Raw genomic sequence first — 18,854 nt, forward strand, 5'->3', positions numbered from 1 at the left:
ATCCAGCAATTAACTACCGAAGAACAACCTGAAATCATATGCTTACAAGAAGCTAACTCAAAAATTACTAAACTTCCTAAACTAAACAATTTTGAAGGATATCATTATATTCGAGCTGACTGCAACAGAGCCAGTGGTGGAACTTCAATTTTTATTTCCAGTGAACTATTTTCTTCGCACCTTCCTCTCACCACCGAACTTGAGGCTATCGCCATAACCACTTGGTGTCCTAATAAGATTACTATTTGTAGCGTATACATTTCACCCAATCACTCTCTAAAGGAAATAGAACTTCTTGATCTCATTTATCAGCTCCCTTCTCCCTACATTCTTGTAGGCGATTTCAACGCTCACAACCCTATGTGGGGTTCCAATAGCACGTCAAACAAAGGTAAAACTGTTGAAAACGTAATTAATTGTACAGATTCCTGTCTACTAAATACAGGTTCTAGTAGACACTTGAATTTCTCATCAGGCACATTTTCTTCTATAGATCTTAGCTTTAGTGATCCAAAATCCGCACCTTTACTAAATTGGAAAGTCGCTGATGATCTTTACGATAGCAATTATTACCCCATATTTATATCCACTGATATCCCCAACTCTAAACAAACTATATCCAGAAGCTACTGGCAACTCAAAAATGCCGACTGGCTAAGCTACACTACCAAAACAGATACCACCTTACCTTTTCTCACACTATCCAACAATATTGACTACAATTTATCATTAGTCACAAACACGATACTCTCAGCTGCCAATTTGCATATTGGCAAAAATTCTGTTTCACACAAACATAAAAGGGTTCCGTGGTGGAATAATTCTTGCAAAATCTCCGTAGAACAACATAAGGAGGCACTTAGAGATTATCGGAAAAATAAAACACCAGAAAATCTCACAGAATTAAAAAAAGCTAGAGCCAGGTCGCGATTTATTATAAAACAAAGTAAAAAATCGTCATGGATAAAATATGTATCTTCTATCAATGAAAATACCAGTCCTACTAATCTTTGGAAAAAAATACGACAAATTCAAGGAATCAATACAAATACTAAAATATCTAGTCTAATTTTAAATGATAATGTAATAAGTGACAATCAAGAAATTGGTGAGACCCTAGCCAGTCACTTCGACAAAAAATTTAAAAGCAAAATAAATTGCTCTCAAATCGAGCCAGTAGTCGATGCTTCCTTTCCAAGTTCTTCAACAACTGTCAAAGATATCGATTACGTAAATTCCCAATTCTCTTACATAGAACTTACTTCGGTTATTAAAACTCTTAAGAACACTGCTCCCGGTCCCGACGATATTCCTTACATTTTTATACAAAAACTATCTAGTTTAGGTCATCTTAAACTTCTTGAAATGTTTAACTTAATCTGGTCATCTAACAAGTTTCCTAATCAGTGGCAAACCTCAATTGTAATACCCAGTTTTTTTTGTCCTTTATTGTTGTCTTAAAATACAGAGTATTTTAGTTAGTACAGAGTTAATTATTGTCTACATTTGTAGACAATAAAAAAAACTTAATTCCTCTCCTACCAAGCAATGTAGTGCCAATAAGCCCCCTATTTTAAAGTTTTATGTCTGTTTTGTCCTTTTAATTGTGTTCTGTTTGTCCCTAATTGTGTTTTAGTTTTATAATTTTAACATTTGACATCACAATTCTTTGCCTAACAGAAATTAAATGCTTTTATCCAAAAGTTGATAATTACAAGTCAAAAGAAATTGCACACCCACAAAATAGTACAACCACTTTCATTCATTGTCATATAACAACTGTCCTCTTTCTGTTAAAAAAAAATATAATAATAATAATAATATCAATAATTTAACACACATTTCAAAAATATATCTCTTTAATAAATATAAATAACTTTAATAATTTAAATAATATAAAACATCAGTCTTTCATTCAACAAACAATAACATATACCTTACTCCTATATCATCTGTTAACATCCCTCCCCTCAAGAAACTTCCTCCTTAATTGTCAGACAGTTACAACATTGACCGAACATTACCCATTAATGCAATACGGGATAGTTTGAACTATGTATCACCAATCATTATATAAAAACTCTTGTACCGGAATGTAAGTAGTATTTTGTTTATTTCTAATTTATTACAATTCAACAGATTATCTCTTACCAATTTGTGGGTTGTTACTTTGTCTGCTAAAGCAATTTTATGCATATTAGTAAACACAGACATGTAATATTGGCATAATTACTATAACTTTTTTGATCTATATCTTTATAAGACAGCACCCTAATATGGGCTTTTTATAATTTCAGCATTTAATTTACTTTGTACCACTGACCTGATGATGCTTTGCAAATTTTAGAAAGCGAAACCGGTCGTTTTGGGTAGTAAAATTAAACTGATTGTGAGTAAGTCTAATTTATTTCTATTACCTCTTTTTTATATTTTATTTATTTTGTTTTATTTATTTAGTATTACACCATTTTAATATAAAATCAGTAACGAAAAGACTTTTAAATTTAGAATGAAAATTATTCCATCATTTTATCGCAAAAATATCAAAAACAACTTACCAAATCCAACAATCAAAATCAGTGGCAAATAGATAAAAATATCTACCAACGATATATTTCTAAAGTGCAGCATGGTTTACGAATCTTGTTGAAGAAGGGGTGGTCCACCCCTTTCTTCAGTATCTTCTCTTATATCCGGGCATTTGTTGCGTAGGCCTTGGGACGAATTAACTCTAAAACAAAAGTAAAATATAGATCGGTATAAAAACACGAATAGATATAATTTTAAAATCATGCATACATAACCACTATTTTGTGAATCTTTTGAAACTTTTTGTGAGAAGTCTCTATGAAAAAATTATTTACGTTATAAAAAAATTATTGTTATGGAGATATATAACGTAGAAAAATATGAAAACAACAAAAATTTAGAAAGTGAATTCCAAAATTTTATGAGTATTTCAAAAAAGCACAAGGTAGAATGTTATTATAAAAACTGACGATGTCAAATTAAGTAGTATAGTTTTGCTAAATAGAACTAAAATAACATTTAATTAACGTATGGCTACACCATAAATAAGTTATACATACACAAAGTTATGCACATAAATAGAACAAACAATGTATTAGAATACCTATATACTAATTACTCTCTTCAAATAGGGAGACAAATCGAACCCAGAAAATTACAGAGGTATAAATTTACTAAACACAGCACTAAAATTAACAACTAAAGTAATAACAAATAAATTGAATGAAATTACAGCACAAGCAGAAAAACAACAAGGTTTTATTTATAGTGATGCAAGCACAAGAGAAATCATTAGAATACAATAAACCGGCATTTCTATGTTTCGTAAACTTTAAGAAGGCATTGGATCTAGTCAAATTAAAGGACATTTTCCACTTATTGTACAAAACAAAAACAAAACAACACAATAAAAGTAAAAGTAGAAGAAGAATTAACTGACCCTATTTAAACTGGCAATAAGATAAGTCAGGGAGATTCCTTAATTCCTCTGTAGTTCAACCTGATTATGGATGATATAATAGAAACAGTAGTAAGAACTAAAAAAGGATACCAAATGGGAGAAAAACAGCTTAAAATAATCTGCTATGTAGACGATGCATTACTACTCTCTCAGAGTGAAGATGATTTACAACGTATGCTGCACCAATTTAATATAACGGCCAGAAAATTTAACATGTTAATTTCCCCAAAAAAGACAAAATGCATGGTTATAATAGCAAATTTACTAAGGTGTAAATGGAAGCTGGAAGGTCAGATAATAGAACAAGTGATAGTGTTTAAGTATCTCGAAGCAGAAGTGGAAGATGAAGTGAATCGAGCAAATAGAGCCGCAGGTTGCCTGAATGAAACAATATGGAGAAATAAAAATATCGGGAAAGAAATGAAAGGCAGAATTTACAAAACAGTATCAGACCAATAACGACATATTATGCGGAAGAAACACGATCTGGTACAGAGAGGACAAATGTTAAAAACAGCGGAGATTAAAACACTTAGAAGATAGTAAAACACTACTGGACAGAGCTAGAAGTACAGATATGGTGGAGAGCATCAAGAACTGGGTAATAAATAGAAGAGTAGAATGGAATGATCATATAAACCGAATAACATCAAGTAAAGTAGTAAAGACGGCAAGAGACGGTTCCCCAATAGAAGGACGATCAGTAGGAAGGCCACGTAAACGATGGAGCGACAACTTACTGGAGGCACATTAAAAACAGACGGAGTCATGTCTACATAAAAAGAAGAAGAATATATTACAAACAGCTATAGTGAAAATTTCACAAATATTCAAGTTCGAAATATATTCGACTCTTTTGTTGCAACTAAAGAATCGGATGGGATGCCATTCTATCATCTAATAGGTGTTTAATAGTTTGTCTTTTAGCGCCACAGTTGCAGTTTGGGTAGGGTATTTTTAACCAACTGAAAAGTGAATTAACAGTGTAAAAGCAATAAAAGCAACAATGGACTCGTCAACTGCAACTGTCAGAGTACAAAATGAGCTCACTGAGAAATTTTCAATAGTCAAAGGATTAAAACAATTTATCATTGGCAAACTGACAGTATCAAATTGCATAAAAATTTGGGTAAAAGAAGTTCTATATATTATACAATAATATCTACTTATTGAATTAGTTGGCCCGGACCCTAAACTATTTTTTTTTTTACCGCCTAAAATTTCAGCTTGAGTCCTTTTACCCTATAAATAAAGAGCTACATCTCTGAGCCCAGTAGTACATAACCATAAAAGAAAAAAGTACATAACCATAAATTTTTATGCAATTTCTGACAGGAAAAAGTACTATCAGTTTACAAGTGATAAAAAATATGATTTTCGAAATACTGGCTACTTTTAAACAACTGTATTTTCGAATCTACTACTTAAGTTTATTGTAATTTACCAATACTCGTTTGAAACGTATTTAAAAATTCTTCTATTTACCTGTTTCTATAATAGTTTCATTTTTTTAAATTTTGACAATTAATTTTTCTATTATTTGCGATTTTGTAAATTATTTTATCAAAAATTTCACAATATAAGAAAAAATTTGACCTTGTGAGTTAAATTCGGTCTACTGGGCTCAGAGATATAGCTCTTCAAATATAGGGTAAAAGTGCTCAAGCTCAAGCTCAAGCAAAAGAATATTTAAAAGCCCGGGCCAAGAAATTTGACAAGTAGACATTGTTGTATACATAATATAGAACTACCTTCTTCTAAATTTTTATGCAATTTGATGTTGTCAAAAAAGTACTGAGTTTACAAATGACAAAAAAATGTAATTTTCGAAAACCTTGCCATTTTTAAACAGCTGTATCTTTGAAGCTACTACATAGATTTTAATTTATCAATATTCATTTGAAAGGCATTTAAAAATCCTTTAATTTACTTGTTTCTACAATTTTTTACTCGTTTTTTAAACTTTGACAATAAATTGAAAATCTTAAAATTTTGTAAGTTTTCTTTTCGTTCTTCTTAACATTAGAGCAAAGAAAATAAATATTGTGATTTAAAATCGGTCGACTGGGGTTCAAAATATAGCCCTTCAAATATAGGGTAAAAACCCCTTTTTACCCTATATTTGAAGAGCTATATTTTCGAGGTCCATGGGCACCTAGAGGACTAAAAATATATATATACAGTATTCTATAACGAACACGGTTATTACGAGGTTTCGAGGTTACGAGATTATAGCGAGGCAAATTTGGTTATAACGAGAGAAAATAAGATCCAAAAACGTGTTTTTTACGTTTTTTGGCCCGGCCGTGGCTATAAATAAATACCCTTTTTAACTTCCCCGCAATAAACTTAACTGCCGCCCGCAATAAACTTCTTTTCAATAAATACAACTGTTTCACATCTTTAGAAAATATGATAGAATGATACTGGACCATTTAAAGCAGTTAAAAATGACAGAGTTCTTAAAATTGCAGAAGCAATAGTTTATGTTATCCTTGGAATTACGCTTTATACATTATGTAGTTGGAAAAAAATGTAAGAACATATTTTTTATTTTAACGTATTTTTTTTACACGCCATTTAAACAATATTTATTAGTATCTTATATTGCTTCGAATGGCTTCACTATAGAAAGTTAATGTTTTAGCAAACTACATATTCATACGTATGCACAGTATTATTGCTGTGTTAATGCATTGTTAATGTATTGCATGTTAATATATATTTTTTAGTGAATTTTCTTGGGCTTAGGTTTATAAAAAAAATTGTTTTGATACTAAGACATTTTTATATTTTTTTCGACGTTTTGGCAGGAAATCCATGCCTTTTTCAAAAAGTAATATGGACTAAAAAAACATTTCATCAAAGACATAATACGGTTTAAAAGTGAAAATTGTAAAATTTATACAGTCGCGATTTGTAAGTGTTGTCGATAAGGTGGTGTGGGTTACAATAACAATAACAACAATTAGACCAATACGGTAAAGAAAAACTGTATGTCTCTCTCCTATATAAAAGGGTTATCAGAACAAATTGCAAATCTTCTGTGTAAACATAACATTACGGTTGCTCATAAAGGGCACAATCTTTTGAAAAAGAATTTTACAAGACTAAAAACAAAAACCCCTATATTAAATCGCATGTTGTGTACGAAATTCCCTGCTCGAATTGTGATGGAGTATATATTGGACAAACCAGTCATCTACTTAACTCAAGAATACGTTCCCACAAATATGACAAAAAAAACTAAACCGCCCTCACAAAACATGAAAACGAAAAGAAACATAAATTTGATTTTGACAAAACCAAGATCCTAAAAAGTGAACATAACAAGAAGAAGAGGGAGCTTTTAGAGTCTATACAAATTAAAAAGCATAATAACGCAATAAATGATAAAAAATATTTCAAAAATTTAAACAAGATATATTTTAATTTAATTTAAAAACACACAAAAAGATATATATATATATATATATATATATATATATATATATTTATATATATATATATATATTTATATATATAATTCTTTGGTAGGTAGGTAGATATATATACATATATATATATATATATATATATATATATATATATATATATATATATATATATATATATATATGTATATATATATATACAGAATAGAGATAATCTCAAAGGATCAAATTTCGAGATAAAAAATATGTTCTCTTATATATTAAATATTACAAACATAAAAAGTAGTACAAGATGTTAAAACATCTCACTTAAGGGAAGGCAGTTGCTGTCGAAACAGCTGTAGAAGTCGCTAAATCAATTTTATTAATTTTACAAAAAATATAAAAGGGCAATACCTAATATTTTTTTTATATTATTCTATAAAAGAACTTTTGTCTGGCAATTTACTTGATAATCTATATGTAACAACATCAAGTACATCATGTCGTCTAAAATAAGTCAAAGAGTTTATAAAGCCATTTTTTTATATAAAAAAAAACATAGAACCGCCATTGATTGATGCAAAATCCGGGATTGCACTAATGTTCAAACAGTTCCTGCAATTGACAGTTAAAACAAATATCGTTTGAAAGTATTTTCAACTGTAAGATTAACTTTTTTATCAAAAATATCCTTATATGTATTGAATTTGCACTCATGATTGAAAACTACAAAAAGGCGTAGGTGTAAAGAATGTCTAATTCTCTCAGCCCATTCTGGCTTGGCATAAGCAAGAATTATACCAAAATACGTAAAAAATAATCAGTTCTAATGAAGATTTTAATTAGAAAGATATTTTTTAGGAAAATTTTATATCAACATGTTAAAATTACCTTTGGGGTGGGTCTTGCTTGAATGTCAATCCCAGACACGAACTCACTGGAGGCCAGATTGTCCAGAAGCAAACCCGTATTTCTACGAACCCACAAAACAAGTCACACAATAATTTTAACAGAATTCAAATTTTAATTTGGCGTAATACAATTCCTTTTATCGTCTTAGTATGGCGAGAAAATCCAGATCGCTCGAAGAGAAAAATGGTCCTTCATTCGAGAAGGATGCTGTCGATGTTCTTGCTGATTTTCGCGCGCATGCGGAAAACCCCACACCTACGCAGCATCGGAAAATTTCCTTGTTTAGGGTTATTTTGCCATTAGAGTTGCAACCGAAGCATTGCTATGAATATACAAAAAAAAGGAGGAACTGGATACTTCTATTGAACAATCATCGATTATTTTTAAAAGCAAATAATATAGATTAATTTCAATCAAAATGAAAAGAGGTTGATATCGATATTTAACCCGTAAAAAAAATAACTAACTTACTCTTGAAACCATAGATTAGAATATAGGAATATTAAAATATATATTTAAAAAAAAAACCTGGAATTGACTGGGAATACGGATAAATCATAGCTGAAATGAAATGAAATATACAAGGGAGAAAAAAAGCACAAATCCGACAAAATTATTAAAAAATGTTAAAGTAATTATGTAAAATAAATGCCAAAAAAGTTACCACTGGTTATAAGAGATGCAAAAAATTTATAGTAAATACCGAAGTATGTACGGACTGAAATACTTAATTAATATGATATCTGAAATAGTTTAAGGGATAATTCAGCATGGTTGAGATTGTTTATTAGTATGATTAATAGATCAGGGTGGATCTATTTTAAGGTGGATATGAAAGGTGGCATTCGGACTTTGCAGACAAAGTTGTGTGATAACTTTAGTAATAATAAATGACTTATCCTCCCTCTCAAATAGTTCGGGAAAATTAATATAAAAATGAAAATATTTAAAAATTACAAAAAACATCGATTTTTTTCTAATTTTCTAGCTTATAACTTTAAAACAATTTATTTTGGTGCAAAGTCGTACTGAAATAAAATCGCGACAGTTAAATTTTCTATCAGATGCGACTGGTTAAAAATGTTTTAATTTATTACCCGTGCTGCAAAATAGCAATAAATACAAAAAAAAAGAGCAGAGAAAAATCCTTTTCTTCTTCAATGTTTTTCTACCACTTAAATTGCCTTAGAGCCTTTGTAATTTGTCTATAAAGTCTTTGAAATATAGTAAAACAGCCCACCAAATTCAATTAAAATAATTTTAATAGATTTATTTTATGGAATTGACATCGAATTATCTGGACGGCCTCAAAAATGTATTAAAATTATAAACAATTTTTTGGTTTATAAACAAATAGAATATCTTATCAATGAAAACCAATAAATCTTCTGGTCCAGATGAATTACCAAGCGAGCTATTAAAGTTGGTCAACGAGAAAAACCTGGACATAATAGTAGAACTGTTCAACGCTATCTATACTACGGGAATCATCCATAGAGAAATGTTGACATCAGCATTTGTGTGTTTGCCAAAGAAAGTGAATGCCAAAGAGTGCAGTGACTATCGAACCATAAGCTTAATGTCACATACCTTGAAAATTCTGTTGAAAATTATCCACGCCAGAATTCACTCTAAACTGGAGCTGGATATTAGTGACACACAATATGGGTTCCGCAATGGTATGGGTACCAGAGAGGCACTGTTCTCCTTTAACGTGCTCACGCAGAGATGTTTGGATATCAACCGTCCTCTGTACGTCTGTTTTATAGACTACAATAAAGCATTTGATAAAGTAAAACATGACCGACTCATGGAAATTCTAAAAAATAAAAACCTAGATGAAAGAGGTTTAAGGCTAATAACAAACCTTTATTACAATCGAGCAATAGTACGAATCCAAAAAGAGACATCTGAAGAAATGGAAATAAAGAGAGGAGTCAGGCAAGGCTGCATACTATCACCCCTATTATTTAACGCTTATTCTGAAGAGATAATTCGAGAAACTCTGGAAGATGAAGCAGTCGGCATAAGAGTAAATGGAGTCTTAGTTAACAACATTAGATATGCAGATGATACAGTAATAATAGCCGATAGTTTACAAGACCTGGAAAAAGAGTAAAAAATACACTTACCTAGGAACACTTATAACAGAAAATAATGACTACACTGCAGAAATCAAAGTCAGAATCGAAAAAGCACGTTCTAATTTTATGAAAATGAAAAAGATCCTATGTGGCAAAGACTTAACATTAGCTCTTAAAGTACGCCTAACAAAATGTTACGTACACAGTGTACTATACTATGGAGTGGAATCATGGACGTTAAATCTAGACACAATGAGACGACTTAACGCCTTTGAAATGTGGACCTATAGAAGAATTATGAGGGTTTCCTGGGTAGATAGAGTTACGAACAATGATGTACTGAGAAGAACAGGTAAAAAGAAGGAAGTTGAACTTACAATTAAAGAAAGAAAGCTACAGTATCTCGGATATGTGATGCGGGGCGAGAAGTATGGCATCCTGCGACTCATAATGCACGGAAAGATAGATGGCAGAAGAAGCATCGGAAGAAGACGAATTTCATGGCTTAAGAACCTGAGAGAATGGTTTGGATGCAGCTCAAAACAACTATTTAGAGCTACTGCCTCAAAAATTAAAATAGCTATGATGATTGTAAACTTCCGTAGCGGAGATGGCACCTGAAGAAGAAGAAGAAGAATATCTTGGTAACTATTCGCTTAAATTCAATTCAGAAAAAAGCTTCGGAAAAGACTTGACAAGACGCTTCTTTTAAAACAAAACAAAAAAATTAATTGCAAGTAGTGGTTCCCAAGATATAACCTGTCAGAGTTGGTCCCATAAACAATAGGATGGTAATCTTTAAACCATTACTTTTATATTTTGAAGCTTTTTCAAAATAAAATTTTTTATATCTTCAAGATATTTATAACGTAATATTGTAAGTACTTAGCCTACAAAATAAAAACGAAAGTTCTGGAAAAATGGCAATATATTTCTCAACATAGTCTACTTTTAGCTCGACACGCTTGACCCAGCGATGCTCCAACTTCTTTAACCCTTATGAAAAATACGTGTTCTCGAGGTCTGCAAAGTAGGCTTTCGTGATTTCGATTAGCTCCTGTTTCGACTTAAATTTCTACCCGGCGAGTGCCTTTTCTAGTTTGTAAACAAAAAAAAGTCACACGGGGAAAAATCTAGAGAATCTAGTGGATGAAGCAACAGTTCTTAGCCCAATTCGACCAATTTCGCCATAGCGACGCTGGAGATATAACGGGTCCGTTGTCATGGTGGAAGAGCACTTTTTTCTTCGCTAGATGGGGTCGTTTTTTCTGCAATTCGGCGTCGAATCGGTCTAATAATTAGACGTAGTAGAGCTCTGTGACAGTTTTGCCATTCCTCAGGTAGTCGAGGTAGATCGCCCCTTGTGAATTCCAGAAAATAGTAGATATCACCTTTTCGGCCAATAAGACAGACTTCGCCTCCTTCGAGCACGTTCGCCGGTTGCCGCCACTGTTTCGACTGTTTCTTGGTCCCTGGTGAGTAGCAATAAACTCATGTTTCGTCAATGGTTACTAAACGACGTAAAAACTCCTTTTCATTATGTTTAAATAGTCTCAAATGCTACTTTGAAGGGGTCTCACGGTTAAGCTTGTTGTCCGGAGTGAGAAAACGCGGCATTCATCGCGCCGACAGCTTTCTCATGCCCAAAATTTCACGCAGAATATGACAAACTCCGTCTTTTGAGACGACTAGTGTCTCAGCTATTTTGAGTACCTTCAGTTGGCGGTCTGTCAATATGAGATCGTGGATTTTTGTCATGTTATTCTTCACAGTAGCCGATTTCAAGGCACCTGGGCGCGGCTCATCAAAACCCGATGTGCAACCATGTTAAAACTCGTTAAATCAATTTTTGAGGGTTGCCATCGACTAAGTACAGACACGATAGTAAATTTTTGTTGAGATAATGGTGCAATTGGGCGGTGAGGCTAAGTACTTATCGGACCGCATACGTAATAATAATAACCATCGGTATTGCACGTAAAAAATACCAAAAAAATTAGGTTGAAGATAATTGAATTTCAAAGTTTAAAATCTGTATACGTAAAAAAATGTATTTTCTCGGCTTCCAATGAAGCAATTTTCTTTATTTTTTAATTCGATGTAACATATCAAATAATTACCGGATGCTTGAAGCCTACACCTCTTCCGTGCCTCTATAGAGCAAGCTGAGGGCTTCGTCCCTCCACAAATACAACAAAAGTCTCTTTGTTTATCTATCTCTTTCTTTCTCTCCCTTTCTCTCTTTCTCTTTCTCTCCCTCTCTCTCTTTCTCTCTTTTAAATTGCACTACATCGAACCTTCTCCAAACTATTCCGGTCCCACGCCGATCTTCTCTAGGTTCTCACGTCTAGCAAAGTTTGTACGTCTGCTGCTACTTCATTCTCCCACCTTTTTCGTGTCCTTTCTTTTGGTCTTGTGCCCTTTGTAATCTTTCGTTCTCCATTCTCACTATATGACCAGACCGTCGAAGTCTCTGAAGTTTTACGAATTTTAAGATCGGTATATCTTTGAACAGTTGGTAGAGTTCATGATTGTACGTGGATCTCTATACTCCGTTTTCTTTTCTTTCAAATGCTTCCAGCTTTTTTGTGTTTTCTGTTATCACCCATGTCTCGCATCCATAACATACTATTATATTGGTCTGATAATAGTTTTGTAGACCCTTATTTTCGATCTCCCCTGTGTGTTTTTGGAGCGAAACACATGGGCGAGAGAAACATAAGCTTTTTTTCCCTTAATCATTCTTCTTGGAATTTCTGATTCTTCTATTGCATCCGTGTTTAATGCAACTCAAAACATATGTAAAACTTTCCACAATTTCAATCTCGTCCTCTAATTCAACTGTGCATCTGTTTTCCCTAGCTCTTTTCCTCTGTTAGTTTTTTGTCTTTTGAATATTTATTTCTAGTACAGTCTCTTTTTCCTCTGTTTTCAATTGTAAATATATTTCTATGGGGTTTTTAAAGCTATGAAATATTTAATATAACTTGTGTCTATTAATTAAATCTTAGGCCTGTTTAAAATATATCAATGTGTTATGGACGTTAACGTCGTATTTCCACGATTTGTGTCGAATTTGTTTTACTGTGAGTAGCTGGTCAGTTATAGATCTTTCTTGTCTATAACTGGCTTGATATTCCCCGACAATATTTTTAGTTAATTGTTGGAATCGTTTGTTGAGTATTTAAATAAAAACTTTGTACACTGTGCACAAGAGGGTTATATCGCAATTCTTATGGTTATCTTATCTTATTATCTTATCTTATATTCACGTTCATAATCGTATGCATTTGTCCTACTAGGTGTTCGCCACCCAATTTATATAGTTTAGAGTTGAAAATGTCAATACCTTTAGCGATGTTATTCTTTAGTGCTTGCATTGCTTGTTTTATCTCTTCCATCATCGGGGATTCTACATTTTCGGTGGCTTTCTTAATGTGATGCATATTCATATGTTCTTTATTTTCTTGCGTTCCTAAAAGAGTTTGGAAATAGGTTTTTCTTCTTATATATATATATATATATATATATATATATATATATATATATATATATATATATATATAGACGTCTCTTCTATCGTTGCTTTTAAATAAGAAAGATTTATATTTAGATAAGATTTTTTTCCATTTTATGTATAATACTGTATTCGTGTTGTCTTATCTCTATTCATATTCTAACGCGTCTTCGTCTTGCATCTTCGTAGATTGCTCTTTTTTTCTGGTTCTTCCTTATTCTTCTTTATATTTCTTGTGTTTTTGATTTGTTTTGTGTATGGTCTCTTTACACTCGTCATTGAGCCATTGTTTTGTTTTTTTTTGTCTTCTTTTGTGCTGCATCAATTACTTTTGCTTTGATTTCTCCCCAATGTTCTTCGGTGTCTAGACTGCCCGTATTTGTCAATATTTAAGTTATTTATATCTCATACCTCTGTTTGATATCTTGTTGTCTCAATTTTTATATATCTAGTTCTAGTTGTTGTGTTGTTTGTTTCTGTTTGTCCCTTCTGTTTCTCCAAATCCTGCATTTATATTTTATCTTTATTAGGAGATGTTAAGATCCGCAACATGCTCCTCTTCGGCTCTTCACATCTTATATGCTTGTTGCAGCCCTTTTTTCTCTGAAGACATGATCAGTTTGGATAGCCACCAGGCATAATCTATGTCGCTTTTTGTATATCACGATGTGGGAAAAAAGTCGAGCTTATAATTATGTTTTTTCTACTGGTAAAGTTTAGTAATTTTTTTATGGGAACCAATAGATCCTAAGAAAAGTTCGTCTTTTTCTATTTAAGCATTCGTATTTCCTAGTACGATCTTGATATCATTTCTCGGTGAGCTATCATATACTTCTATCACTACTACCCATATCGGCTGAAACAATAAACCCTGACAAAAAATTCTAGTCCTCCAGGTGGGGGGTTGGGTAATGGGTCGTTAACTCGTTACCGTAAAAAGTACAAAACCACGAAACCTTTAAATAAGCTTCGGATGACTACACGCTACGCCAAGATAATCCTGGCGGTACATAGACGGCCTTGGCTGGAGGACATGGAAGTCACTAAAAGAATGAGAATAGGTGTTACTGTAGTGTACTATAGATGTAGTGTTACCCTTTCTAGACAAATAAAATCTGGTGGGGTAGAATCAAGGCACGAGACTCACTAAGCGAATGCGGTGAAATTCAGAACATGGAACACCTACTAAAGTGAAGACTATGTTCTGGTAGATACATTCTCGACAAATTGTAGCATTAATACAATGCCATTGATGTCACTTCTTACTGGGCAAAAAACTTTTAGCATGTGGATCCGTACACGAAAACGTAGAGTAAGTAAAGTAAAGTAAAATAAGGAACTACTTGATCATCAGCGATACATGTACCATACTGGTATGATAGTTTCGTAGTACTTTTTTTTCCTTGGAATTAAATGTTTTTAAGATTTTCTTTTGAAATATTTTGAACAAAGGAAGGATGTAGAGACCTTTTCTGTCTGCTTACTCTTTTGTCTGTTTTCTTTTTTGGTCCTTCTATTAAGGTCCCCGGCAATAATTATTTCCTGCTTTCTGGTACTTTCTGAAGTTATTTATAATCTAATTTATTATGAAAAGGAGTGTGTTTCCGTTTCTTTAACAATTACTAATCATGTCTCTGTCACTTTCGTTGATATTGCTATCTCTAATATATGAAACTTCTTGCATTAAAGAGTTGTCATAATAACTATGTACTATATTGTTCACTTAGTACGTTTTTATCATTCTGAATATTTTCAATTAACAGATGACGCAACCCTTAATCGAACACTTGATGATATGTCCAAGTTAGAAAACCCAATTGCTATTGGAGACTTTATTTTAAAGACATTTCATGACCTATAACTAAATCACCAAATGGAACAATTTTAAAAAATTGTTCCATAACTATTCCTATAACTGTTCCTATAACTAAATCACTAAATGGAACAATTTTGAAAAATGTATTTACAGATTTTGTATTAAACTTCAACTTGCACCAGTTTATAAATAAGCCTGTTTATTTCAGAATTAATAATTTTACCGTCTACTTTTGTCTTGGTATTTGACTCAAATAATCTCCAGTTAGTAATACATCTTTTAATACGCTCTTCAGTGGGCAATTCAGATCATGCTAACATAATGACATATATTGAGCCCTGTAATCATACAATTATGTGCTGACCCGGCCAGTCAGCAATCTTACACTTTTGGCCAAAAAACGCATAAGCGCCTAATACCCCATAGGGAGGGATGGAACTACAGAGAAAAAGAAATAAACCATTAATAACAGTATATCAAATAATATATTTTAAAATTACATATTGCCCTGATATTGGGCAATATGATTGGGATTATATTTTCGGTCATATAAAAGATTTCTTGATATTCTGTATACACACTTCAAAAAAAAATAAACAAAAATAACATAAAACCTTGGATTATCATCATCATCCTATATATTTGCCCTTTTCTTATGAGAGGTTGCTTCCCAAATATATTTCTTCATAAGTTTCTATCTTGGTTCATACCAAAATAATACCCTTTGCTACCATGAATTGGTGATACCCCTAGACATCTCCTTATATTTCCATTTTAAATTTTATTTTTTTTTTATTATTTCACTCATCTACCTATGCATCCTTAATCAGTTTTAATCCTTAAACGGTAAGATCGTTTATTATACGGCCAGATAGTGATCGTCCAAGAAGTTTAAATGAGATAGTTTCCGCCATGTTTTTTACTAATAAAAGCATTTTTATGTAGAGCAAGTACGTTAGTAGTCGATGGCTGAGGCGAGGAGGGACAGTAAAATATGTAGAATTTGTATTTCACGTTGTAGATCCTTACGCATCCTTCTGACAATAGAAAGTTAATCGATGAGTTAAAAGCAGATATCGTAACAACAGCTACGTGATTTAGCTTTGACAATAAATTTAAAATTAACATACTATACAGAGAAGACTGGAAGAAAGGGTGTACCCATACAAACAGAAACTACCTGGTTCACTGATTGCTCAAAACCATCTGAGGGTGTAAGAGCCAGATAGTAGAGACAAAGCACAGAATATATTTCTATATTTCCCGGTAAGTGTATCTAAGAATGTAACAATTTTCCAGGCGGAAATAATATCATAGAGTGGAAGAAATAGAAAGACAGAAAAAAACGCACCGTTCAATTGCTGTCTTCATACATAACCAGGCAGCACTTAAGGCACTCAGTTTCATAAAAGTAAATTCTAAACTAGTTTGGGATTGTGTGGGTGCCCTAAATTAACTAGTAAACGATAGCAATGCTATGGTAGCCTGGGTAATAGGGCACGAGGGTCATAAGGGTAATGAAAAAGTAGATGAAATAACCAAACAAGGCTCATTAATGCCATTCATTGGACCGGAACCCTTCTGCGACGTTGCAAAGGCAGTAACAAGAACAGCTGCAAGGAAGTGGGTAACACACAAATCTCTCGAATGGTGGAAGAATACACAAGGACAAAGACGGGCGAAACAATTTATCATAGAACATTCGCCAAAATTTACAGCATAAAGACAGGAAAACAGTCAGAGCCATATTAGGTCTGTTAACAGGGCACTGTAAGCATAATAGGCAGTTTTAGCTGATGGGCTTGGCAGATGATGATATATGGAGATTATGTCACCTAGATGAAGAAACAGTAAAAGCACATTTTGTGTGTTGTGTATATTGGTGCGAGGAAAAGCCACCGGTAAAGAGCTAATGGAAGGTTCAGTCTCGAAGCTATTAGACCTTTTAAAAAGGGACAGGCTAAATAATGTAATCTGGGATTAAAGGACTTCAACAGATCTAAAAAGATCGCAGAGGAACAGGCCAAATGCTATCTCATTGAATATATCTATTTATCCTCCTGACGAAGTATGTGCCCAAACAGAAAAAAAGGTTAAAAATATACCACTCTAATGAATCCATAAACTTGCATTTACATTATTAAATAATATTTCACAGCTCTAAAGATAAAAGAAGATTATTCTGTATTTGAATGTAAAAAGTGCACAGTAAAACTGAAGTGCAAAAGGTGTTTAAAGTTTCTGCTCCCTGACATTTTCGGTTTCAACTACTATCAAAACTAATAATATTGTTAAGACACACAAATATAAACCGGTTTTTTATTTTATTCAAAACAACTTATTCATCAATTTTTTATTTATATACCTCAATAACTTAATTGTTTTCCGGGTTTGGATCATGTCTTTTCGGAGGGCCTATATGTAAACTTATCTTAACATTTCGCTTCGCTTGTAGGTAGTTTTATCATGAGCAAGGTAAGCTGTCAGTAGCAGTAAGACTGGTTCTCAAGATTTATAACACCTTTCGACTCTTCTGTAAATATGTATTAAATAAAATTAATTATTTTGTCATAACTTTCATTATAAATCACACAAACTGATCCTTCATCAATGATTTATTAATAACAATGTATATTGTCTACATTAATATATTAATTCATATTGGTAATCGTTTAATCAGAACATGTATCTCATTGAAGAGAATATTCTCTAAGCTATTCTAAAATTGTTTCCTAAAGTTGTACAATTGATTTAACTTGTAAATAATACATTCTTGCATTCGTATTTTTTAACTGTAAATATCTATATCTATACCTATATACCTATATTAAATATCTATTCAAAGCCTAACTTGCTTCAAATATACTTTTTAGAAATTAAAAATGTTCTAAAAAATCTCTATTAGTTCCTAGTCTATAAGTTGTAGTAGCTTAATTGTTATTTTTTTAGACTTCTATCCCCATGTTAGAATTTAAAAATCGCTAGTTTAGAATTTAAATATTAGTTTAGAAAAATATTAAAACTTAAGCACCACTGCTAAGTGAGTAGTAAGTTGCCTATATTTGGCGCAACTCAGGAACTTAAAAGTCAACCAAAAAGTATTGTTTAATGAACTTAAACGATATTATTGTATTTTAATAAAATTAAGAACTTTGATTTATCAAAAAATTTTCATTTATATTGACATTAATTCAGGGTTTTATTTGCGTATTAACAAAAAAACCCAAAAATTTTGTAAAAACTAGAGCTTTTAATTCCCCAAAAATAACATCAATAATTTAAATCGCAGTTTTAGAGATAGTGTTTTATAATTTATTTTATAATAAAGGTGTACCAGCATTATTAGAGTACCTAAAAAAATTAATATTTTCAGTACAGTTAAAAGGATCTGGGAAATACATAAGCAAATAACAAATAACAATTGCTTTCTTATTCTGTGACATAAGTCTTGTCAATCTGGCAGTTGAAGCACAGGATAAATAACAATTTATTATTTACATTGTTTATTATTCTGTGGTTGAAGCATGAAGTGAAAAAGTTTTGTTTAATCTTCATTCTACCTATTATAGACTGCCAAAAAGACCTTGACATTCCGACTGTCAAAATTGTCGACAGTCAG

At 32.1% G+C, this 18,854-nt stretch overlaps 1 protein-coding gene across 1 annotated transcript in view; it reads right to left on the reverse strand.

Annotated features, from left to right (window-relative positions):
* Lrp4 (LDL receptor related protein 4) overlaps positions 1 to 7,995 on the reverse strand; it is a 129,622-nt gene extending 121,627 nt beyond the window's left edge. The window contains exons 1-2 of the mRNA XM_072520329.1: positions 7,798 to 7,995; positions 2,559 to 2,731 (exon numbers count right to left, since the gene is read on the reverse strand). Coding sequence (XP_072376430.1) covers positions 2,559 to 2,631 — 73 coding nt within the window. The 5' untranslated portion in view covers positions 2,632 to 2,731; positions 7,798 to 7,995. The remainder of the gene's footprint in view (positions 1 to 2,558; positions 2,732 to 7,797) is intronic.
* Positions 7,996 to 18,854: the final 10,859 nt, after the last annotated feature.

This window comes from Diabrotica undecimpunctata, chromosome 1 (genome assembly GCF_040954645.1).
Source record: "Diabrotica undecimpunctata isolate CICGRU chromosome 1, icDiaUnde3, whole genome shotgun sequence".
NCBI classification, from domain to species: Eukaryota; Metazoa; Arthropoda; class Insecta; order Coleoptera; family Chrysomelidae; genus Diabrotica; species Diabrotica undecimpunctata.